The sequence below is a fragment of the Elgaria multicarinata genome, chromosome 12 (genome assembly GCF_023053635.1).
Source record: "Elgaria multicarinata webbii isolate HBS135686 ecotype San Diego chromosome 12, rElgMul1.1.pri, whole genome shotgun sequence".
In the NCBI taxonomy this organism is placed as follows: Eukaryota; Metazoa; Chordata; class Lepidosauria; order Squamata; family Anguidae; genus Elgaria; species Elgaria multicarinata.
In genome coordinates this window covers 9977646-10003982 of record NC_086182.1, presented here as the reverse complement: position 1 = coordinate 10003982, position 26337 = coordinate 9977646, and the positions used below count along the sequence as shown (strand labels likewise).

General features: G+C 43.9%; 1 protein-coding gene across 1 annotated transcript in view; it reads right to left on the bottom strand.

Annotated features, from left to right (window-relative positions):
- Positions 1-26337, bottom strand: part of NSD3 (nuclear receptor binding SET domain protein 3) — a 98379-nt gene that overhangs the window by 22943 nt on the left and 49099 nt on the right. Inside the window, exons 14-20 of the mRNA XM_063139319.1 lie at positions 25522-25695; positions 18737-18886; positions 15560-15716; positions 6622-6824; positions 5745-5857; positions 3324-3593; positions 1544-1660 (exon numbers count right to left, since the gene is read on the bottom strand). Of these exons, the coding sequence (XP_062995389.1) occupies positions 1544-1660; positions 3324-3593; positions 5745-5857; positions 6622-6824; positions 15560-15716; positions 18737-18886; positions 25522-25695 (1184 nt within the window). The remainder of the gene's footprint in view (positions 1-1543; positions 1661-3323; positions 3594-5744; positions 5858-6621; positions 6825-15559; positions 15717-18736; positions 18887-25521; positions 25696-26337) is intronic.

Sequence of the window (26337 nt, the reverse complement as noted above, 5' to 3'; positions counted from 1 at the left end):
CCCATTACTGAGTCTAGGCACTGGTCCAGGACTTGCACAGCCTCACCTGATTCAGTTGTCACAGGGAGATAGAGCTGCGTGTCATCAGCGTATTGATGGCATTTCGCTCCAAATCCCCTAATGACCGCTCCCAACGGCTTCATATAGATGTTAAATAACATTGGGGACAAGATGGTGCCTTGCGGCACTCCATAGCTCAATTGCCAGGAGGCCGAGGACTGGTCACCCAATGCTACTCTCTGAAAACGACCCCGTAGGTAGGACCGGAACCACTGTAAAACAGTGCCTCCGATGCCCATCCCACAGAGTCGATCCAGGAGGATACCATGGTCAATGGTATCAAAAGCCGCCGAGAGATCGAGCAGGATTAACAGGGTTGCATTCCCCCTGTCCCTCTCTCGATAAAGGTCATCCATCAGGGCGACCAAGGCTGATTCAGTCCCGTAACCAGATCGGAACCCAGACTGGAATGGATCTAGATAATCAGTATCCTCCAAGAGTGCCTGCAGTTGCTCCGCCACAACCCTCTCAAGTACCTTCCCTAAAAAAGGAGTGTTAGCAACTGGGCGGTAGTTGCCTAATACCATCGGGTCCAGGGTGGGCTTCTTCAGGAGTGGTCGCACTACTGCCTCCTTAAGGACAGCAGGGACCACCCCTTCCCCCTTCCTGGAGGGAAGCATTTATCACCCCCTGGACCCACCCAGTCAGACCCCCTCGGCTTGCTTTTATAAGCCAGGAGGGACAGGGATCGAGAGGGCAAGTGGTCGGCCGCACTGCTGCAAGCACCTTGTCTACATCATCAGGCCACAATAACTAGAACTGATCCCACAAAATTGGGCAGATGGTGGCATTGGACACCTCAACTGGAGCTGCACTGATGATGGTGCTATATAAATAAATAATAATAATAATAATAACAACGGCAAGCTCGCTGCGGAGAGAAGCAGAGACAGTATCTGACAGTAGAGCACACGTCCTCATTTGGGCAAGTGGGGGCTGGGCTGAAGGGAAACCAAGAGGTTTGGTTCACTTTAGCATGAGGCCTAAATGAAGCAGGCCTAAAAGATGCTTGTCTGAGGTGCGCTCTCTTGTGGTTTAAAGGACTATGGGGTTGGAGGGGAAGATACGGCTTTGGAGGACACACAGCCCCTGAAGCCAATTCCTTCTGTGACATTTTTACCCCACTTTTGTATACTTCAAGCAGGCTAGTGACTCTTAACTCCACCTGAATGAATGGCCTCAGGGCTATTGAAGACTTCATGGATGTCTCAGTCCAGTTTTTATCAGCCTGGTTCCACCATACCAAAAGCCACTATCACCAAATTCATGCAGGAAGAATATGGAGCAGCCAGGTCCTCTGGAGCATATTTCAAATCACTTGCAATATCGCTCCTGCCTGAGGCACCGCTAGTGGTGCTGAGTGTGTCTCCTTGGCAGTGGCTTTCGCTGGCATTAAAACCGTGACACATTTTAAACTGAGATGGGATTATACGCCTCATGAGCCAATTCCACATATGCACTCTAGATAGGGTGCTCCTTTTACCTTCGTAACAGTCAACATATAGAAATTGGTCACGCTGTTCTCGTGGGCACGTTTGATTCGCAATCGGCATTCTTCCTCGTCAATTAGTTCACCGACATACTCGTTGACAAATTCACCCTGAAAGTAATCCAAAGAAATGTACACTTGCAGTTGGTGAGATTATTACAGGGAATAAGCATCAAAAGACAAGTCCTTGTTAGAAGACAGCCAGTGTGGTAAAACAGAGAGAGTTTTAGCCTTGAATCCGGGAGACCTGAGGTCAACTCACACCTCTGCAATAAGCGTGAAGCCCTGGATAAACTAATCTCAGTGCGCCGTCTGTGAAAAGGTAAAAGTCTTCTCACAGAGTAGCTATGGGGGCACAGACAACACAAGATCACAAAACTTCTGCTTATCTATCAAGTCCTAGTAAAGCAAATAGGGTCATGGATATCTTCAGAGTGGGTAAAGGCACGTCCCTGCATTAGAAAAGTTTAAAAAAGCTACAGTTCCTTTTCAACGTAATATTTATGGTCCCTTCCAGCTCCTGATTTGAAAAGAATCTGGCCATAACCCAAAGGAAAGCTTTCCTTCTCTGTCCAATAATTTGGATAGGTGTAAGCCTGCTTAGCTCCCTGATGGAGTGTGGCCTTTTATACTTGCTCTTGCTGCTGCCATTTTTGTTGGGAGGAGCTTCCAAAATGAAACAAAGAACAGCAAACCTGTTCTGTGGAAAAACTTGAACCACCCTGTGAGGCAGACTGGTGTCGTGTTTCCCAGAAACTTTCGATGGGAGGCAATGACGAGGCTTGCTAAGTAATCCACAAAGCTTTTATTAAGCAATAAACGTCTCTTCTACCAGAATAGAGTCTAGCCTCTTGGAAGCGTCCCCCTAGGCAAAACTATGCAAACTAAGCAAGACAATTGTCCATCCAAGAAGAAGAAGAAGCTACTTCTCAAACGCCCGTAACTTCAGAGCGCCTGGTGTGGTGGCAGGTTCTGGCGTAATCTCTCGGACCTTCTCACACCTTCCTTTCGTGCCGTGCGTTTCAGCTTCCAGTGGATCCTAGCATCAGCTAGGTTGTTGGAACGCTCACCCCCGGAAGAAAACTCACTTCCCACTAAGTGTGTAGGATTTGGCCTTGAGAAGATAAGCTCTGGAGAGGGCTGACTCCCAGCTGGGGAATCACCCGTGAGAGCTTCCTCCCCCACTGGTACAGGCTGGTTGGTGTCTGGCGCTGCGTCTTCTAGTTCTGAATCTGATTCTGATTGATTACCTGAAACATCTTCTCCCAAAACAGGGGCATTAGGGTTAGACATGACAACTGGGTGTAGATACAGCAACCAGCCAAAGTCACTGGAGCATCCTAGTTGAGTGGGAATTTCAATACAGATCTCCTGGGTTCAAGCCCAACACTCTCTTCATTATGCCGCACTGTGTTTACTTTTGTTTTCAGATCATTCCAAGGGATCAACAATATTATAGGGTGGGTTTTTTTTTACCCCACCCTTCAAAATAAATTCCCAGGGTGCTCAAAGTACAACAAAACAATTAAAATCCATGTCTGAAGGCCACAAGCGACATGGGATAAAGTAGGTTGTTGCCAACTGTTGCTTTTGCCATAACAGAATGTAGGTACATGTAGTTTGCATCCCCAGAGATCTATGCAGTACATTTGAACCAATTGGGCCCATAGCAGAAGTTAATTCATGTGGTTTTCAGTGGAAGGTAAGGCTGAAACAGGCACTCATCTATTCTGGCACCACAGAAGAGTTCAAAAGCATTCACCCTAAATGCTACCTTTTTAATGTTCCGTTTTGTCCTAAGACCCCAGCCTCGCCGGTCAGTTTTTATAATTTCTGCTTCTGGATAGAGTCTCTTGGTGAAGCACTGGTTTTGACAGCGTTCTCCTGCAGGGCAGACTTGGGGATGGCACTCATACTGCAGCATTCGATTTAAACACTCCGACTCCAGGCCGCAAGGGTTCTCGTTGGTCGGCTTACAATTACACCGAGGGATTTCAGACAAGTCCGCAACTTGAATCTGAACCTTCCCAACGACTTTGTTGGACTGTAAAACAGAGGACAAAGATTAGATAAAGCCCGGATTTCATGGATTCACCTACGCATGGCCATCACTTACTCCCTCGGCACCTGAAGAACTCTCCATTAAAAACAAAAACACAAAACGAACAAAAAAACATAGGTGGGAGGATATGAAACCTATGGTAACTTTTGTGTTGGCAAATCATAACACAGCGATAGAGTACATGTCTTCCAGACAGATATTCTCAGGTTTAATCATGAGCGTGGGCTGTTAACAGGAGCAGATAGTGGGACAGATGTCTGCCAGATAGCTGCTTCCACTCAGAACAAACAATACCGGGTTGGATTGACAAACAGTCTAAACTGCTATAAAGCAGTATCATATGGAACCTCTTTCACATATACATTCATCAACACATGAATGTGATCTCAAGATATGTTGATCGCAAGATCCTCCTTCTGGATTCGCATGCGATGGCCAGGGAAGAAGCAGGGACATTGTGGCTGCCATTTTGTTTTTTGGAAGCAGTGGGGCTATTCGCACAAGGGCGAGGCCCTGCTCCAATGAAAAAGTAAGGGGGGAAAACTTCCCCCTGGAAATCAGCCCCTAACCCCCCTCCCTGCCATTCCATTGGTGGTGAAATTGCTGCCACCCCATCCCCTGATGGGCATGGAGCCATGCCGTGCGGCTCTGGTGCTACCCTTACTCGCGAGTAAGCGGGCACCAGGTGGGATGGGAGCCCACACTTCCCGCAGTCTCGGGACGATCCCAGGAACGTGAACGAAATCGGGATAACCGGGCAAGCAGTTTTCCCGCAAAAATGGAGGGGTCACCCCTGGTTGCCCCCAGGATCCCCAGTGCGTCATGTGGACACACAGGGACAACTTAGGGACGACCCTGGGATAAAAGTCTCGTGTAGATTTTATCTACACGATTTTATTATGAGAACCTTTCAGCAAGAGTTCTCTTTCTTGCTGAAATAGTGCTCTTTCATTGGTGGAGAACCCCACCCAACCTACAGACACACACTCTTTCCTCTACCCCACAAATAAGGCTTTCCCTTTCCAGTGCTGGCAAGGGAAACCCAGAGATCAGAAATAGAGGATGTGCATTCCCTGATAGGGCTTATCTCCTATCTCTGGGCCAGGATCCCCATGGTTCCATGGGCCGCGCTGGGAGTGGCCAAGTTCTGCATGTGGCCTGCAGCTTGTTCACCCATATAGTGTAAATGGAATGTGTGTGTGTGTGAGAGAGAACGGAATGTTTCTATGTTGGAAAGAGCAGGGGCTGTTTGGACGATTGCATGTCGCGGCTTCTCCCCCTGTCCCTGCGCATGCGACCGCCATTTGCATAATTTCCCATGCTGCAGTACAGGTTGGTGTGTGGTCTGAACCTGGTATGTGGCGCATACCCACCCTACAACCTCTACTGCATGTTGTGGGTTGGGTAGGAAGACTCGGTTCGGATGACACATCAATGTGCGCTGCAGCACAGGGAACTATGCAAACGGCGGGTGCGCACACAAGATGTGCGGGGGGAGGCACAGAAGCCATGACAGCTTCTCCCTACGCAATCGTCTGAACCCAGTCAGAGTGGAGACCACTATATCTTCACCCACAGCTGCAGCACCCGACATCCCTCCCTCGGGTCAAAATAGTTTCCCCTGAACTAGAGGATCATATGGTAGGATTTTGGATGGAAAATGAGGAAGCACAATGACTTTCAATTTTAATCCAGAGCAAGGTACGTCTTATTTTTTTTGACTACCCACATTTTAAAATATGGACATTCTTGTTCTCCCACCCCCTTAAAATCCAAACTAGAAGTCCCGTTGTTCAAAGACGCATGCTTGGAATACAGTGATTTTTGTGGCAACTAAGTAGAGGCAGATTAGTAGCCAGTTCACATGACCTTGTTTACGATATAGCAGCTTGGTTGTATGAACAGATTTTCAATGGCAGGCCTTTAACACCGCATTACTGTAGCAATTTGGCTTCCCTTGCCAGGTATCACTATTCATCACCACTGCTACAGCTGCTCCAAGAGCTCATGGGGACCGGACTTAAAATTAACCAAGAATGGCAAAATGATCTGTTAAGCATCCGTTTGTGTCAAGGCTTGCGCAGCATGCACTTAACTCATCCAAAACGAAGAAGAGAAAAAGGAGGGACTCACTTTTATGTGTTTATAGGGAGGTGGTTTCCTTGAATTCCTCTCAATCTCAAGTGCTTCTTTGCTTTCTCTTTGTGCTTTCAGTTCCTGGAAGCGTTTCGCTGCTTCTTCGAGTGCTGTGTGAAGGAGCCCGAAATGCGGGAAGGAATTAGTATTGGTGTTGGTGCAGTGGAAAACTTTATAACTAGCTATTGTTTAGTAATCTATAACAAAATGGGTTTAAACAATCATAATGTTAAGGGCTGTCACCCAGTTAAAGAAATCTGACAGTGCAATCCTACACATGTCTCCCCAGAAGTAAGTCCCACTGAGTTCAATGGGGCTCACTCCCTGGTAAGTGCATATAGGATTGCAACCTTAGTTGTTTAATCTTATGAGATATAAAATCTATTTCATTAAAAGATTCATTAATAAATTTAACTCTGCATGTGTAAAAAAAAACAGCTGTAGAGAGAAATGACTTACCTCCCACATCAACCCCCCACCCCCAAGGACTTGTATTAAAGTAGTTCTTAACAAAAATTCTCTAGTCTGATAATCAGGAATGCCTTTTAAATCATCAAAAAGGTTTTCATCAAAATGTAATTAATCTAACCGACTAACTGATTTATTGTTGCAGTGCTAATTATAACATTTTATCTTTTTTTCAAGCATGCTACTGGATTGTTGCTTTCCAAATGAAATGGAAAACTCCACCAGAACTGGTATCGTTCACAGTTAGTGATATAGAATAAAAGAAAGAACTGGTACTCAGCAGCATGAAATGGAGTTTCACACAGGACACAAAAACACTGTTTCCATGCAATTAAAGTGGCAATGGAGACACACAAAAATGTGGAGCTCTCATCATGAAACCACTAGAAATTGTGTTTAATTTTACCTTTCTTGAAGGTCTTGTTAATATTAGTTTGCCCCTCGGCAAAGCTTTTGTCTCCTTCAACATAAGGGAATACTCTGCCCTGATGTACCCAATAGTAGTCATGTGAACCAAAGAAAAACACTGGGAAGTCCCCGATATCATGTTTGAGGCCCTGTATGTTGAGAGGAACAGACCTGGGATTGCAGATCTCAGCTGGCCACCACCTAGAAAGAATGGAGAGAAAGGGGTGGGGGATGGGGTGGGAATTTAAAAACAGATTTGCGAAATGAAGGCAGCTCATTTGACTTCCAGCTCTTAACATATCTTCCTGCTAGTACATTTCCTTGCTGTGGACGACTTCTCTTACAGGGAATGGCCACATCATATTATGTCAGGGATGCTTTAGGGTGGATTCCTGCATTGAGCAGGGGGTTGGACTCGATGGCCTTGTAGAATAACAACTCTGCTATTCTATGATTCTAAATCTTATCACTCAGGAGCTAACCAGCAAGCTCTGGTGCTGCACAAGCTCCATTAATTGCAATGGACACTGTGCAGGAACCCTGCTCAAATGGTACAAGCGAGAAGAAATTATAATCACTGTAAAGAGAGAGCCAGCGTAGTGTAGTGGTCAGAGGACTGGACTGGGACTTGATATTCCCCACTCAGTCATGAAACTGTGGCTTTGACTCTATTATTCTCCCAGTATTTTAACAGTCTATAAATTAATTTTAACTTTGCTATTTTAAATTTGTATTTTAAATTTATATTTTTGCATTGCTGCTGTTTTTATCTTGGTTGTGCTTTTATACTGTATTTTATATTATGGTTTTATACTGTTGTTTTGTACTTTGAATTGTCTTAATTTTGTCTTAGAAAGCTTCAGCTATTGGGCGGTATAGAAATGCAATAATAAATAAATAAATAAATAAATAAACAAACCTCACAGGGTTGTTGTTGTGAGGGAAAAAAAAGGTGAGGAGGATTATGTACACCTCTTTAGGCTCCTTGGAGGAATGGCGGGATATAAATGTAGCAAAGGAATAAAGAAAATACAAACAGAAGGCTCTAATGTAAACTTGCAAATAATTCAACAGAATTTAGTGGGCCCCAGCCACTCTGCCCACTTGTATTTGCATTAACTGTCTGGTGGTCTGGCCACAAAAGAGGGTTGACATAGCAGACTAATAAAAGAAAGCTTTAATGAACCACAGAAGGACTCAAGAACCCAGCACATTTCAGGCTATAGAATCTGTCTTTGGGGGAATATTATTTATCAGATCATCTGGTCATTCAGGTGCAGATGATATGCACCTCTCTTTCTTTGCCAACTCAAACTGGGGAAGGCTGTGGAGATACTGAACTGCAGTCTGAGATCAATAATAGACTGGATATGGGATAGCAAGTTGTAACTTAGTCCTGACTAGACAGAATTCTTCATGAGAACAATTCTTCATGAGAATTGTTGATCCAGGGATAAGGGTTCATCTGATTGGGATGGGGAAGCAGTTCCCTTGAAGAATCAGGTTTGCTGTTTGATGGTATTCCTTGATCAGGCTTTGCTTCTGGATTTCAGACAGCAGTGGTCAAGAGCACCTTTGCTCACCTGAGGCTGATGCACCAACTGTACCCATTCATGGAGAAGACCGGTCAGGCCACCACAGTCACCCAGGTTTTCATTATATCACAACTGGATTGTTGTAATTTGTTCTATGTGGGGTTGCCTTTGAAGATGTTCAGAACTTTCAGTTGGTCCAAAATGCAGCAGCAAGTGCTGACTGCAGCCAGTTATGACAACTTAATGGGTCACTGGTCCATTTCCAAAAACAATTCAATGGCTTAGGACTAAAGCACCTAAAGGACCATCTCCTCCCAAAAGATTCTGCCCATCCATTAAGGTCAACTAGGAAGGACTTTGCAGGTCCCAGCACCATCTGAGGTGTGTTTGGTGGAACACATGAAGGAACGTGAAGAACTGAGTTCAAATTCCTCGACACCTATGAAAGCTCCATGGATTAATTTGGCCAGTCCCATCTATGTATCTGAGCTAACTTACCTTTCAGAGTTGCTGAGAAGATAAAATGGGGAAATGGGGTGGGGGAGACACCATTTTATGCCACACTGAGCTCCTTCGAAGAAGGGAATAATATAAATCTTGTAATACATAAAGCCTGCAAAATATTTTGTATATAAAGCATGGCTTGGAATGAAGCAACTGCTCCGTTGTCAGAAACAAAGCCCTATGAAGAGAGACTGAAAGAACTGGGCATGTTTAGCCTGGACAAGAGAAGATTGAGGGGAGACACGATAGCACTCTTCAAATACCTAAAAGGTTGTCACACAGAGGAGGGCCAGGAGCTCTTCTCGATCATCCCAGAGTGCAGGACATGGAATAAAGGGCTCAAGTTACAGGAAGCCAGATTCCGGTTGGACATCAGGAAAAACTTCCTGACTGTTAGAGCAGTACGACAGTGGAACCAGTTACCTAGTGAGGTTGTGGGCTCTCCCACACTAGAGGCATTCAAGAGGCAGCTGGACAACCATCTGTCAGGTATGCTTTAGGGTGGATTCTTGCATTGAGCAGGGGGTTGGACTCGATGGCCTTATAGGCCCCTTCCAACTCTACTAGCTCCTCAGTAGAGTTCTACTTACACGGCAACAAAGGTCGAGAACATATTTTTTTTGTTTATTCTCTCTCTCCTCCACCCTGCAGCCCCTTTTCCATAGAGTTGGGGAATCCTCTAGAAAGACAGGTTGCTTACCTGTAACTGTAGTTCTTCAAGTGGTCATCTGTGCAGTCACACATATGGGCTCTGCGCTTGCGCAGGGCCAGCTTCGGAAACTTCTCTAGCTGAAAGTCTTTTAGGCGGGAACCCCTCCCCCACCGTCCACTGAGCATGCTCAGGTGTTCCCGCTTAATCCCCTCAGTTCTTGAAACCGCCTAAACAGTCTCACTGAGGTGAACCACCAGGTAATCAAAAAATGACACCATAGTGGGGACGGTGGGAGGGTTGTGTGACTGCACAGATGACCACTCGAAGAACTACAGTTACAGGTAAGCAACCTGTCTTTCTTCTTCGTGGTCTCTGTGCATCACACATATGGGCGAATAACAAGCTGACTACCCGGAGGTGGGTGGTGTCAGGTGATGGATGAAAATTCAACGGATTGCCGATAAGACGGCGCGCCCAAAGGCACAGTCTCTACGCGCTCTGATGTCCAGACGGTAGTGACTGGCAAAAGTCAGAGGTGTCGACCAGGTATCCGCTTTGTATGGCAATACCTCTTTCAAAAGCTGTAGCAGTGGCCCCTCCTCTGGTGGAGTGAGAGCGCACTTTCCCCTTCAGCGGGGGGCCAGCAAGTTCATAGGCTAATTTAATAGTCTGAAAAACCCAAGCAGATATTCTCTGCGGAGATGCTTGGAGTCCCTTTTGTTTGACCCATAACAAACAAAAAATCTTAGGGATCTCTGGAGAGTCACAGTTCTGTCCAGCGTATGTAGTGTCGACTCAAGAAGAGTTGTCAGCGCAAGGAAAAAGCTTGGCAGAGTAAAATCCTGCCCAAGGTGAAAGGAGAAACAACCTTTTGAAAAAAGCTGGGTCCGGTCTAAGGACCACTTTGTCGGCATGCAAAACCCATATAAGATGAGTCCATACGGAGTGCCGCTAACTCAGATGCACGTCTAGCAGAAGTTATGGCAACAAGGAATACCACCTTAAAAGTCGGTAAATGCAAATCTGTCTTTGCCAACGGTTCGAAAGGCTTGGCAGACAGTGCTTTGAGCACCACGGAAAAGCTCCATTGCGGAACAAAGGAACGAAGGGGTGGAACTGTATTTTTCATCCCTTTCATAAAGCGCTTAACCAGTGGATGAGTGAAGACCGAACAGCCCTAAATCCATAAATGTGAGGCAGAATCGCTGCCAGATAAACTCTAAGTGAGAAAACTTAAGGCCTCTTTTAACAAGGAAAAAGGGAAAGTGAGGATGGTGGAAATAGGCTCTGAAAAGGGTTTCTCATTCCTGCTTAGTGCAAGGGAGGAGTGAGCTTCCCATATGGTAGCATATGACTTTCTAGTCGCTTGTTTCTTAGCTGCTAGAATTATGTCCCATATATCAGGGGGTAAGGATTGACAGTCTAACATTGTGGTTTCTACTATGAGGTCCAGAAAGCTCAATAAATTGAGGATTACTCCCACTGCCTTCAATAGCATCCTCTTCTAAGATGCTACTAGAAGCCAGTTGTCTAAATATAGGTAGACTTTCACCCTGTGTAGGCAATGAACTGCCATATATTTTGCAAACATTCGGTGGGCTGTGCTTAGGTCCATAGACGCACCCAAACTGGGACATATCGGTACCTATGATAAACCCAAGGTACCTCTGGCGAGTGTTCTGAATGGCTATATGGAAGTATGCATACTTATGTGTATGGGGCAAAACCTACTCCCTTCTTGAGGAGCAGCATTAAGAAAGACAGTGTGTCATCTGTAATTTGCTGGTTCCGATGCAAGAAACGAGATAAGCAATGAGATTGAACAATCCTTCACCATCGGATGGTAGGTCCTCAATCTAGTTCACAGAGTGAGACCTGCTAATCATAGGTATGCATGCGAAGCGCCAGAGCGCGCACCATCGCTCTCAACTCACAGTGAAGTGACGGGTCATGTAAAGTTGCTGACAAGAGGAAAAGTTGTATCTGGACATCATAACTAGATAGTGTATGACTCTGGGGCCCAAAGCAGATGAATATGTTCTGAAAACTCCCCTTGGGGCTAACTGAACTAATATAGAATTGGAACATGGGTGCACAAAGAAAAAACCCCATGTCCATTACTGGACCTTATGTAAAGATTCTGCACTATCCAATGTCAGGGCCATCAAGAAGGGCCCTTCCAGGAATTTTTAACTGTCAGAAGCAGTGCTGAGAGGAAAAATATCGACACTGGAGTTGGCTTCTCAGTACATACAGCATGAGATACAAAATCCTGCACTTTATTTTCCTAGTTATGTGTCTCAATACCAAGCCTGGTCATCCTCAATGACCGGGAAGTGGTATAAGTCCTCCAAAGGAGGTTCTGCCCTGTGTAGGTGATGCAGAAGAGAGCAATGTTGAGACCGACTGATAGTCCTCAAAGGATTGAAGGGAATCAGGTCTATTCTTATGCTCTAACTCATCTTCCCCAAGTTGATCTCTTAATGTCCCATGGAATGGGGGTGGAATGGGGAAGAGCTAAGTAATTGTGCTGACGCATTGTGGCTGTAACAGCTGAGCCCTGTGTATCGGTCACAATGACAGTGATAACGGTTGTACGTATCCCCATCATGGTACTAAAGCCAGTATCCATGCTTGTATGGTATTCTCAGGAGACGTGGCCCATTTAACATTGTATGCCCTCCTCTTCCAAGGGAGGGGGAAGCCCCCAGAATGATGACATCAGACATCATGGTAATAAAACGCTCTCCATTGAAAGCAAAGCACTCAGAGCGTAGAGACTCTGGAATGGGGACCTTGAAATAGGTGGTTAGCTTGCAAGGTATACACTGTCTGATGTGGTGGACAGATGTCCATTGGCTTTGGAGGGGAGAGATATTACATCTCACCCTTTGACATTGAAGCTGCATGCGAGATGCTCTTGGTACCGAAGAAACCAGTTATGTTATTGTCATTTTCAGTACCAAAAATTTCAACCTTGGTACCAAAAAAGTCAGTTATGTTTATTGCCAGTGTCAGCATAGAGAACTCCAGCGTCTGCATTGTAGATGCTAGTTATGTAATTGCCACTGTTGGTATCGAGGGCTCCAGTCTGTACCGAAGAAGCTACATTGTTGCCAGTCTCGGCACTGAGGGATTCATTCTCGGTACCGAAGAAGCTAGTTATATTGTTTCTCGGTATTGAGAGCAGACTAGGTACCGAGAGGTCACAGGCTAGGCACTGAAGATGCTAGTTATATTGTTGCAAGTAGGTACCGAGAGGTCACAGGCTAGGCACTGAAGAAGCTAGTTATATTGTTGCAAGTCTCAGTATCGAGAGGCTTCAGTGTACTGAACAACCTAGATATTGTTGCTACCAAGGAGGCCAGCCATGGGGACTCTAACAATAGTGGTTAGATCTGGCTTCCGTCGAATGGCAGATCCTCTATGCGGGTGCGTGCCTGCTGGGACAGCCCTGCGGACCTCCGCTACGCATGCCTTCGTAGTGCAATGGAAACTACCATGGCTTTGAGGCGCAGCCCGTAGCGTGGCGTGCTGTATTAAGCTATTGTCGAGAAAGTCTCATAGCCTCAATACCATCTGCCAGTTCCCTTTGGTCATCTGGCAAGAATCCAGAGAGAGATGTAATATTCCCCCATAAAAAGAGCTTACGTTTTGCCATTGTGGCTTGGTAATTATGCACACGAAGGGATAAAGCTGTAGAAGAGTATACTTTTCTCCCCAGGCCGTGCAACCTACGGCCTTCTTTGTCCACTGGTGCATTATTTGTATGTAAATAGGAATGGGACAATTTAGTCCTGCATCTTATAAATATATGTTGTCTAGCCTCCTCGACGTTGTGGCATAGAGGAGGGCAGCTTCCATGATTGTTGTGCTGTGCGCAGCAGCACAGGCAAATATGGAATAGCCACTGGGGTTGATGACCCACAGTATACATCATTGTAAACTGGGTCATTAAATTTCTCTATAGGTTGGGATATTTGAGCCCCTAGGGACCGTGCCATTCTTTGTATCTTATCAATAAAGTGTGCTAAGTCCTCTGAAGGGGACACCACATCTGCAGTGACCACGAGGTCATCTGGTGGTGATGTATCTTGTGAGAAGTCCGATTGGTAATCCTCCTCCGATGGAACATCCAGTCCCATGTCTGATGTAGGCAACGTTTGCAATGCTTCCGATGGTACCGAAGCGGTTGGTACTGTGGTTTGCGTTGGTTGCGGAGCGCATCTCGGTACCGATGGTAGAGGCGGCGGTGGCATGGCCAAGACATCCTCTGGGAGGGATGGAGGGAAGATCGCTTTGGAGGGTGGTTGGCGGAAACGCGGGTACGCTCGTGTTGCCGTTCCTACGGATACTGATAATAGTAATCTTGGTGCCTTCTGTGTCTCCAATCCTCGTAATAATACGGAGGATACTAGGGAGGTTGCCAATCAGCGTAATAGTCCCACATTCTTGGAGGGACAGATGTCGCTTGTCATAGGTCATATATTGAGGACCTGAATGAGCTAAAGCCGGTGAACGACCCCGGTCGTATCTGTAAGGAGGCATATGTCAGTATTGATAGCCTTCGGTATCGACCGGTGGTTGCTGGTGAGGCGTGTGTCGGTATCGATAGCCTTCGGTATTGACCGGCGTTTGCTGGGGCACTTGTCGGTAACGACGTCCGTCGGTATCGATGGGCTGTGGTTCCTCTCGGTACCGAGGGGAACTGGGACCCCGATCAGGTATGGTATTATCCAGGGAGGAACCTCTAATTTCGCCTTCTGAAATCGATGCTCTTATGCTGGGATCATCTATCGGTACCGTGATGATCTGCAGCGGAGAAAGTATCAGTGAGCCGATACCGTGCCGTGCCTGGGGCAGAGAATTCGATACCGGTGGTGCGGATGGTGTCGCCCATCTCGGTATCGAAAATGGTCTCGGTAGCGATAGCCTCGGTATCGGGCTTATCGGTTCCGGAGGAGACCTTTGCAATGAAAGGCTCGACATCGGGCTCCTGTGCCCTGTCGGATGCCTCGGTACCGAAGTGCTTGGTACCGGGCTCCTCGGTACCGACGAAGTCGGTTTCAACGGTTTTTTTCTTCCCATTGTTCGTCTTAAGTTTGCTCTTTTCTTTCTGGGGTTGTCAGCCCCAGAATGCTCTCTCACTCTCTTAGAAATCTTCTTTGCCGCCTTTGTTGATGCGGACTGAGAGGAGGAAGGGGGAACCGATAAGGCTTCACTCCACGCGGGAGGAGGTTAGGGCATAGACTCCATTATAACAGGAGATTTGGAGCGTCGAGATCCTCTTGGTACCTCCACTGCCTCCAACGCCTTTTTTCAGAACAACGCCTGAAGGCGGTCTGATCGGTTTTTTCTCGCTTGCCTCGAGAATTTTAGACAAAACACACAAGATTCCACAATGTGTGTCCCCCAAGCAAAGCAAACAAAGGGAATGTCCGTCGGTTAGCGTGATCTTCAGCCCGCAAACGGGGCACTTCTTGAAGAGGCCTTGATGTGCCATAAGCCACAAGGCTAACTAACAACAAACGATTTTTTAAAAATATATATATATATATAATAACTAAACAGAAAAGATTAGAAAACTGGAGAGAAAAGACAAGAAGGAAAATAGAATATTTTCAGCTGAGGTAAAGTATACCACACACAAGAAGTCTCCATAAGCTGTTGACCCTACAGGCGGTTGAAGAGAACTGAGGGGATTAGGCGGGAACCCCTGAGCATGCTCAGTGGACAGTGGGGGAGGGGTTCCCACCTAAAAGACTTTCAGCTAGAGAAGTTTCCGAAGCTGGCCCTGCGCAGGCGCAGAGCCCATATGTGTGATGCACAGAGACCACAAAGAAGAACAGGGAGGGGGCAGAAGGGAAGAGGATTGGTGAAAATCACCTCCCTTCCCCCAGTGAAAGTCTCTGCTGGATCAGAGATGCTTCTGCAGACAAAAGGAGTTATTCTGTATATAGACATAAGCCTATATATAACAGCTACTGGTGAACATGGGTGGAAGGGTGCTGTTGCACCCATATCCTGCTTGTGGTTCCCTGGTCGACAATTGGTTGGCCACTGTGTGAACGGAGTGCTGGACTAGATAGACCTTTGGTCTGATCCAGCATGGCTCCACTTATGTTCTTATGTTCACAGAACAGAACTCAGGGTCCAAATCCATCTATCATCAGACACTGATGCGATAACCAAATGTAATTTTTAGTCAGCCTTAACTTGCCTGCAATTAACCTTAATTAACTTGCCTGTAATTTCCAAGCTTGACCCAAACGATCTGCTTGTATCGTAGCTTCTTGCCAGCTTTACAGTCATTGCAGTTCCAGGAGCCGTTTGGCATCTCGATGTTAAGACATTCCGGGTGGAAGGATGCAGGACATGATTCACAGCACAACAGTTTTCCACCTTGAAACAAACAACATTGCTCACTTTATAGTTAAAGGCATCAGATGGTACACATTTCATCTCTCTTTTTTAAATGCAATATGCTCAGGATTACCATATCATACAATACAAATGACAAAATGAAAGGATCTAGTCAAAGTTACAATGCTGGATTAAAAGCACACATTCTGTTTGCACAAAACTAATCAAACAAAACTCCCAAGCCAAGTAATTATGCTAATGGATTTCAAATTTTTGGGTTACATGGTCAACTTGGTAAATTGAACCTGCTTTCCAAAAAAGAGGCATTTGAATATAAAAACTGTGTAGGAGTTCCCCACCCCCACCCAATAGTCTTGACAGATGCCAATATTTCAGGTACATGACTGAATGCCATGAAATCTATTTTAAACCTGCATTGCAACAACTGGATCCCTTAGCAATCAGTTAGTGTGTAAAAGCAGCCTATAGGTTGATCAATTTTTTTCTGCTTCAAAAATAACACAACAGAAAAAGAAATTGCAAAATTTTTATATTCCAAATGTTTGCTGGCTGGGTAAAATGAAGGTTTTCTGCACTATATGGCTTGAGCAGATGTAACATTTCCCAATCTCTTAAACACAGAGCCAGCTATGGTTATTTATGCATCTCCTCTCCACACCCAATACCCACCCACCCCTTTTCAGAACTAACCACACTGCAACATTACTTTTGTTCCAATGTCAGCGCTAGCTATGGCAAGCTTCAAACAGAGTGTGCAACCAGAGTTAAGAGATCAGGAATATTACATCTGTACCAGGCACCTGCCTTTTGCACTGAGACAGGAATTTCACAGCTGTAAAGTATTTCTATAAAAGGATGAGAATATCTGGGGGTGAGGGCTGTTGGGTGATTGTCCTTCGGATAGGTTTCTTGTGGATAGCATGCACCTCAACTATGTTAGATATAAAATCTTAAAGCATTTAAGTGGGAAACCTCAAAATTTAGAAAACAGCATGGTAAGCTTTTTTTAAAAAAGTATCAGAAATTTAGATTATTGTTTTCCAGAGAGCTGTCAGAAAATCTTGTCCACCTATAGACTTTTAAAACTGTAATTGCACTGATTGTTATAGAGTGCAAAAAAAGTTAAAAACACCACCAAAAGCGTTACCATATTTCCTCTGCTGTGAAATGTAACAAAGCCTAAACGTTTCAATTTCCCTTTCATTTCAAAATCCCATGATTAATTCATAAAGTCTAAACACCATTTCAGAGGAAATACAGCCCCAATCATTGATACAATGCCCAAACATGGTAAAATGCCAAAAGATGTGAAAACCAAAGCAAAAAAACCAAACGAACAAAAAAAAACCACACCAAAAAAACCAAAAACAAAAAAACCACACAAAACTTTCAATGCTAAGCAAGGAAAGTTGGCTCTTACAATGCATTAGTAAGATTTGCTGAAGCTAAGCAGAAAAGAGGGCTCAAAATAATTCGGATTGTCTCAAGTCTCAGAGATGGAGACCTACCTAAATACTACAACATAGTAAATAATCTACTTTATGTAGACTAGCAAGGGCACCAGTTCTACACAAATGTTGAGAGTTCGAACAGTCAGACGGTATAAGTTCCCTTTCAAACTCAACAGACGCAACGCCTAGTTTGGACAAGGCTTCTAATGCGTGCAGCCTACACACAGCTATAGGAGCAGGCCCACCACAAGGCCTCACAGCAAATGACAATATATACACGGCATCTACTTGCGTCAAACGGAAGTGAGGACAGGTACACCTGGTGGGTGGGATGGGTAAGCTCCCACTGTTTATAGGCTTTACACACAGAGAATTTGTCCAAAGAGTTCGTCACCTTCTTGTGATAATTTGAGTCAAAAGACTGTTGTATAGAGTTGCTACTTGGCTGGTTCTGAATTATTGGTTTACTGCCTTGGCTGAGCCTCAAACCTTAGTCAAAAGACAACTGGGAATTTGCAGAGATTAAAAGAAAAGGTTTGCAATGAGCAATTCAAGCTCCACACACATGTACTCCAGGTGTGGCTACCCAAGGGTATTAGCCAATGGCGCCAAGTGACCGATTTTATTTAAAGCCTTTCTTCCTATTAACCAGTGATTCTTGGTATCTAAAGGACTAAATTTGCTTCCTTCGGATGTAGTTCTTTAGGATACTCCCATACGAAGCATCGTTCCAGGAAGTATGGAAAAACAACAACAGCCATGTGGAATATGCCCATTGTGTTATAGCACATTCATGAAAATGGATGTGAGGCTCCAAGCATTTGGGAGAAAACCTGTGGGAATTTAATAGTTGTGCAGCCAAAAGCCAACTGCCTGCCTGAGGAAGTACCAACATAGCAATAAAGCATTAAAAGGCCTTCTTCTTCCTAGCGGAGGCTGAAGAAGTTACATATTGCAGGAGCTAAGGCTTGACGTCTTTCTATTGAGAAAAGCAGTTGGGAAATGTAAAAGCCATCTGGGAAACAGCTACCAATGAACTGGAATGCTAAGGCTCGGTTCAAATCCATGGTGGACTACTTGAGAAGGAGCTATTGCGGTCACAGAAATCAGAGTACCTCCATGTATATTCCTCTACCTGGAGGCATTGGTTCATATGCTTGGAGCCTCCGGGCAATGCAATTTTGGCCGCAAAGTAGGACTGCCAAGAGTCTGAACTAAGCCCTCACAGACTCCTTTAGTGTGGTTAATAGGTATTCTGCACATGCAACACCAAGACACAACCGATTCTGTAAAGAGGTAGCTCTGTCTCACAACTTAGGAAAGTCTATCGGATTGGCCGATAAAATGCAACTCAGTTCTTGAGTGGAATTTAGTAATTATTTTAAGCCCTTTTGTAATAATTTTGCCAACATGAATACACACTCACAATAAGCAATGAGTGAAGTGTACCAAGCGCAACAAGGAGGTGCTAGATAAGCATATAGAGCTTGATTTAATTTAATGTATTTCTTTAAAGCAAACAAAAAGAAAGGAAAAGCAGGAAAAGTGAAAGAAAATCAAAAAAGAGAAAGAAGCTATTTTGGTTACCTTTCTCACATTTCTTTTTGGAAGCTGACGAAGAAGGAGGAATCATAGGTAATTTCATCAACTCAGCACGATTTGATTCATTCAGTAGGTAGTGGGACTTATTGGCATATGAACTGAACAGGGGGTCTGAATGATCCTGCACTATCAGCCCTATACGAAACAAACAGAAAGAAATGAGTTGCAATGAAACTACCCATGATTCCATAAGGAGAAAAATAAAATAAAACCAAATTAAACACCTATTATGCATATTTTACTTATGTTTTAAGTTATGAAAAGAAAAGTGATGCGATGAAGAAAAAGAAAAAGTGAGAGAAAAAAAGTTTCTATGTCTACTGAGAGGTTGTTATGTTGAACAGGATGGTATCCATGCCTAAGTATAGAAGAGTAAAAAAATAAGACCTAGATCCAAAAGTGGAGTTCACCTGTGCTCTATTTTAAAATCTGCACACTTGAGAAAAAACATCTGTGAGACTTTCTCTACAACCTTGCTTCCCTGATAAAGAAAAGACAGCTAACTGTGAAATAGGCTGTTAATGCCAGCAATAGGGACTAAGACGTTAACACTACATGCTGGCTGTTGCAGGGGTTTATAATAACCCACAGCTTAGTCACATCTTTTGTTGTACAACCCTGAATCAACGGGATGCTCGGATTTTATTTTCAAGGGAGAAGTCTCAGCTTGAGAAGGCTGCTGGCTCTTTTGCACTCTTCCTCTCTGAGAGAAAACAACATCCGCCTGAGGCTATGGCCAGGTCTGTCTGCCCTCCCCTGATTCCTTACTGGAAAGAATGATGGGGGAGAGTTGATAGGTCAGGGGATATCATGGTCAAATAAATGCAGTACAATCAAGATCAGAGATTATTTTCGCCCCACAGTGCACCCACAAATACTTACCCTAGCCCAGCCTTCCCCAGTTGAGTGCCCTACAGATATTTGGACTACAACTCCCATTAGCCCCAGCCAGTATGGGATGATAAGTTGTGTTCAAAACATCTAGAGGATGTCAGCTTGGGAAAGGCTGCCCTACCTTTTTTCTGGATGAGAATTCTGTCCAGTAAGTTAACAATGGAATACAAGTTCGATTTCTACTAGTCTCCATTGAGGGGAGGACCCCAAAATACAAACGAGATGTAAAATATTGATGACTTTCCCAGAATGGTCCGTAAACAACTGTAGCTAGCCAAACCATGGCTCATGTTTTATCTTAATATGTCTCCTCAAGCAAAACTTCCTGAGCTTTGCAGCTTTGTGGACAAAGAACTGACCATTTCTCCCAACTGACTGTTTCTACAGAACTTTCTTCCACCTTCTTGTTGTTTTTCTTCCTTCCTCCTCACAAACATTCAAAGTACAGTCCACACACGGCATGGAATCAGCACTATCTTTTCATTTTAGAAAAGACAGCTTCTAGCTGTCCCAGTTATAAAGTTTATGAACGTGCTAAATGCAGAACAGAAGGAACCCGGGTGGAGTTTGCACTGATCTGGTAGCAAGACTCTTAGATCCTTCAATCTAGTCCTCTAGTAACATGGTTTGCACCCCCTTCCCCCCTACTCACAACAAAAAATCCTCCCCCCAGCCACACCAACCCCTCCAAATGTTAACATTCAATGGTTTTACAGAAACAAGGTGTAATGTAGTCTAAACATTAAATTCTTTTCCTTGGGAAAACCTTGAATTCTGTGCATACATTACATGGCACACACAAACTTTGATCATGAGAGGCCTGAATTGTACTGTTCTCAGGAACCCCAGCATCAAGGATTTAGGAAACTAAAGCCATTAATTATTAGCTAAACTAGGAGGCAGATTATCCATAGAATCATAGAATAGTAGTTTTAGAAGAGGCCTATAAGGCCATCAAGTCCAACCCCCTGCTCAATGCAGGAATCCACCTTAAAGCATCCCTGACAGACAACCTCCAGAGGTAATTGGTTCCATTGTCGTACTGCTCTTACAGTCAGGCAGTTTTTCCTTATGTCCAGCTGGAATCTGGCTACCTGTAACTTGAGCCCATGATTCTGTGTCCTGCACTCTGGGATGCTAGAGAAGAACTCCTGGCCTTCCTTTGCGTGACAACCTTTCAAGTATTTGAAGAGCGCTATCATGTCTCCCCTCAATCTTCTCTTCTCCAGGCTAAACATGGCCAGTTCTTTCAGTCTCTCCTCACAGGGCTTCGCTTCCAGACCCCTGAGCATCCTTGCTGCCCTCCTCTGAACACGCTCCAGCTCGTTTGCATCCTTCTTGAAGTTTTGTGCCTAGAACTGGGCACAATACTCAAGATGAGGCCTAACCAGTCCAAACAAGGGTCAAGAAGAATTCCGTATGCTGAAAAACTGCAGAAAGTCCCTGTCCCTACTTCTTCCTTACCATACAATGTAGCCAAGGCAGAAAAGTCAACACTTGTGATAAACATATTATATGGCTTTATAGCAGTAAATTATGGTTGTGTATATATTGGGGTGTGTTTGTGTGTGTAGGAATCAATAGTAAATGCAGATTTGTAGGCCAGTTCTTTCATTGGCCCTCATAGGGCTCTTACTAGGTGCATCTACTGGATCAGTGTTGCAATACATTGTTCTAAACTTTTGTCTTCAAAGCACCACAATCATACACGCTAATAGTACATATTAGGGAATTTAAATTCTGATACAAGAGCTAAGCAATCTTCCATTTCACTCATAATTAGGACAGGGGTCTCTTTGACACATTCACATCACTAGATGGCTTTCCTAAGGTATACATACTGAAGCCTTTTCCAAATGAAATACCTTCAAGATACCTCCACTTTAGTGGTGAAATTATTGTCTATCTACTGCTCCAAGCAGAGAACCAATATTTCTCTGTCATAACAAGATTTAGCTGTATGTACTAAAACTTAATTTTTTGATACAAAGAAAAAGGCAGTGACAAAAATATGGATTAAATATCTATAATTCGCTGTCTTCACAATAGATGCTTTTGTACTACCTGTCAGGTTTAAACTGCCACAAAAAAGACCTCATCAGTAGCTCCCACTACCAGTCGCCCAACAAAGAACTTGTTCCCCCTGCAGACTCACCAGGGTCTAACTTTGAACATCTTTCAGAAGCACTATAAGATCTCCTTGGTCCTTCTCCCTTTGATAGATTACATTCCAATACAGTTGCATCTAAACTATTTAACATGGCCACTGGGGATCAGGATTGTCAGTTGAGAAATCTACAGTTTTTAATCAGTAATTTATGTATTTTATACTTGTTGTTGTTTCCTGCCTCGATCCAATCAGAAAGGCGGGTAAGAAATAAATTATTATTATTATTATTATTATTATTATTATTATTATTATTATCTGATGGTATTTTATTTTGTTTTGGTGGGAGAATGGCGATGTTTGCTTTTGTTCCTTATCCTGAGCCTTTGGGGAGGGATGGGCTATATATTTAAATTTATGCATGAAAAAAGGTGCATTTTTCTTTTAACAGAGAATCCTCAAGAAATAAATTTACCTGTGACAACTAGATCAAAGTGGCTAACTACAAGGAAATATATTTCCTCTGTATCATATACACTAAACCTGATAAGAAATGTCAAGTTTATAGCTCCATTCTTTCCCTGTACAGAACTTTTGGGAAAGGTCACACTCCTATTTTTATTTGCACTGCGTGTCTTCCGTTTACTGGTAATACATGATTAATAGCACATCTAAAGAGCAGGCAGAACTCTTTGAAAAGCATTGGGCATTACTCTGCTGTTTGAAGAATACTGTTCAAGACCCAAACCAGCTAATTAAAGGGGGGAGGTGGACTTTGAAAAGAACAAAAGAGAGAAAGAAATGTAACCCATATATCCACTTGCCCCCACGTAGATTTCAAAGTACAACTAAAAGAAAGTCCTTGACAAGGTACTTGCCTAGAAAGAATTATTTGAGCTAGGCAGGATGTAAAAATCAAAGGGAGGTTGGAGGGGGTAGTGTCAGAACTCAAGAATGCTTGCTATGATATGCACTTCTGATAAATACATCTCTTTGTCTGTACCCGTGTTCTAATACTTCTATAGCAACCACAACGCCTCCTGTAGATCTTGTCATTCGCTCTCTGCCTTGCAATTCAACAAAGCGTTTCACAAACAATATGCATCTTAAAATATGCAGGACGTTTTCAAACGACATGTAGAAATCTACAAGCTGTCTCTTCCCTGAACAGGTAACTGCGACAGAGACAATTTGATCAAATCCGGTCTCACCTCACTGTCATGGTGGGGGAAACTGCCACCAGCTGTTTACCTTGTGCATTGGCCCAGCTGTGAGGACTGTCTCCATATCAAAGGCCAACAGCAACGAAGGAACTTGGCATGTGCCATTGGGCCAGTCCACGAGGCAAGCTGCCTGGCAACATTATAAGACAGTACGTGAAGGTGCTGCCGCACAACAGGATTTGTAGTGCCTTCCCACATGAAGACACAAACCCAAGCCCTGGCCTTCAGCCACAGAGGCATCTGTTGCTAAAACCTAATCTAATCTGACCGTCCATACAAGTCTATTCTTGTTGAGTGCTTGATTGCAGGCATTATCTGCTCATTCTCCATGATCAAGAGAATCTGATGCATCTGAGCCCAAGGGCACCTTGTTTGACACAAGGGCACCCAAGCCCCAGTTGTCTGCTTTCTCTGCCTGCCCTAAAGTAGGAGTTCTGGAAAACTTAGCCAACCCAGGCCACAGAAGCAAGCTAAAATCATGGGTTTGTCTCCAACAGTTGTTTCGTGCTAGTGGAAAGCACTTACTTTTGCACGAGTGAGGGCGTCCACTTTTCACTAATCTGACCTGCCTACTCAGGCCCCTCCAAACCCTCCAATAAGCTGCTCCTGAGGGCTGGGGATGCGGCTTAGAGGGCAGCAGTAGGTCGGTGGTGATCAGCAAAAATGGGACCGCCCGTCTTGCATGAGCCTACATACTTTCTGCTAGTTCAAAGCCATGGTTAGAAACAACCTCTGGTTTTTAAGTTTAGGACTCCGCTGTAGGATGACTGGATAAGCAAGATGAGCCATTTTTCTCTATGAAGCTGGTTCCTACCCACCCCCACCAGTTTTTGTACATCAAAATATAAAGACTACAAACATTAAAAGAACTGGAATTGCATACTACCGTTTTGAAAAATTAACACCAATCATTTAAGAGAGGTTCTTCATATAAATTAGAGATTTCTATCTAATTTTAATTCAGAGGCCTGGTTGAACTTTTTAAAAAAATGTTAAGAGAAAAAAACGTTGCACTCTAAAGATGAAAGTGAAGTCAAATTAAAGTGTGAGGAAAAGGGAGCAAGAAGCAACCTAATCCTGACAGGTAAAAGACACGGAAGTACACAATACCCAGATGGTCTACCTGCATATCTGAATACTTTGTGCCAAGAACTGTGTCTCAGTGGACATCAATATAGGTTTAAGACTGTCTCAAAGCATGGAAAGGGGTTTATACTCCTTCTGCCCTCCAAGATGTCCCTCATCACTGAACTGTGTTGGGACCATTAGCTTTCACACTGTTCCAAGTGCCCCTGCTCAAGCCCAGCGCTCTAAAACCTACTGTGTCTCCCAGAGCCTTCTGATGCCATTCTTCTGGAAAAAAATTAAATTTATCTGAAGTGACAAGAACTTTGCCTACTGTTTATCTCAATGATCTGTGACAGCTGCATTTCCTCTCATGCATATAGTTTATCCCAAGGAGGAAAGAAAAAATATATTTTCACTCTCTGCGTGGACTTCCTCTCTCTTTCTCTTTAATCTTAAACCTACTCATCTGTGTTTGCTTACATGTTACGCAAAAATAATTTTACTGAACCAATTCCATCTTTGGTGAAGATTCCAGGAATCAAACAGAACGAAGAGACAACAAATTGTCCATTTTCTTGGGAGTGAAGGCCCCACCAGGCAGTTAAAACTGCATTTAATTCTTATTTCAGCAGGGCACCTAGCTGCCATGAACTAAGTATGGAGCATCAGCACCTGGTAGATTCCACCCAAAATCCCTGCTGCACACACTGGAACTACGGCCTCCAGCACTGTTATTCCCATTCTTTAGCACCAGCATTCCCAAGTGTTAAATTTGCAACCAGACTGTTGGTATACTACAACGTGCCCTACATAAGCTCCTTGTACATCTACGTTACTCACATTTAGAATACAGCTAATATAGATGCGTTCTTATTGATTAAGACAAATTAACTACCAAGAACACAGTCTCTTTCCTTTAACGTTTGAAAATGAGGCAGAAGATACAGAATTACTGGTAAAATTAACTATCAAACAGAAACCTCTTCTTACATATGTCTAACTTAACAAGGGTGGTCATTTCTCCATGTGGAAAATTATTCCCTGTTAGTTGAAGCTACGTGAAAAAGAGACCTTTTCCCAATCTATAAAACCCCCTCCACCCAGATGCAAGATGACACATCAGCTTCTATTTATATGAGCTGAAGATGTTCATGCTTGCTGAGAAACCAATACCACAACACAGAATTCCAGTCACTGGCATCAGGCACTTAGCATCACCCCATACCCCCAAGCAGAAGATGCCTCCTCAGTGTCCTTCCTAAAGTGTCTTAAGAATGGGCACTGACAGCTAAAAGGCGATGGGAAAACACAGCAGCTATCACTAATAGATACTATCTCTAATAGCCAAGGAGGAAGCTTAAGAACAAAAATAATCCCCTGGGGCTGCAGCATGTATGTGTGTTTTCACAGTTGTTTTTAATAAAGTCAAGGACTAAACACCAAAGATATATACAGAGGAAGACAAAAACAGGGCTCACCTCTTGCACAAACGAAACAAAAGCCTACATTTACAGCTGATGAAGAGTGATTGCTCCTTTTGGAATGGTTACTACAGATGAGAATGTGGGATGACACAAACAAACTTCCTGCAGCAATACAGCCATCTCCCGAGTGATAGGCAATGGGGCATCTCAAACATCTCACCATGCGACCTGTTTAATATAAAATGCACCACATGACAGTCCGTTTAGAAAAGGGTTACAGACTTCAAAGCCTGCAATAAAGTTTGATTTTAGTTTGATATCTCCCATAAAAGTTTGATCTATTCAATTAAATATGTTAGTGCTAAAAAAAAAAAAAAACCCAATGTTTTTGCAACCCTGATGGTGCAGCTCCCACTACATCCTGGAGAGAACATGCTTTGGAGAACCTTAACAGCCCCTGGTAAGGCCATGTATAGGCTGCTTTTAGTTCATGGGAGTGTAGGAAAGATCCATAATGTCGTAGCGGCCCAGATGTCAGCTTCTTCAGCTCCTCTGCTTTCATTTAAAAGTAATAGTTTAAAAATACTTCTACACCTTGTGGCTGTGAAGGTATGTCTGAAGGTGTGTGGGCCATGCCTTACATATTCTCAGAAGCGAGAGAAGGGTTTTTCCGGTGGTTGCAGGCGGGAATGATTCAGTTGCCCTTCACCTCTCCTTCTCTCTCCCCACGACTAATGAAACCACAATTCTGCAAAACAGTTTTTAGTCTATCCAATAACAAAACATTCTACACAAATTTGTTCCATTGTCATAGTTTGTAGAATTTAGAAAGCATGGGCGCAACAACAATTGTATATATTTAAAGCTCTG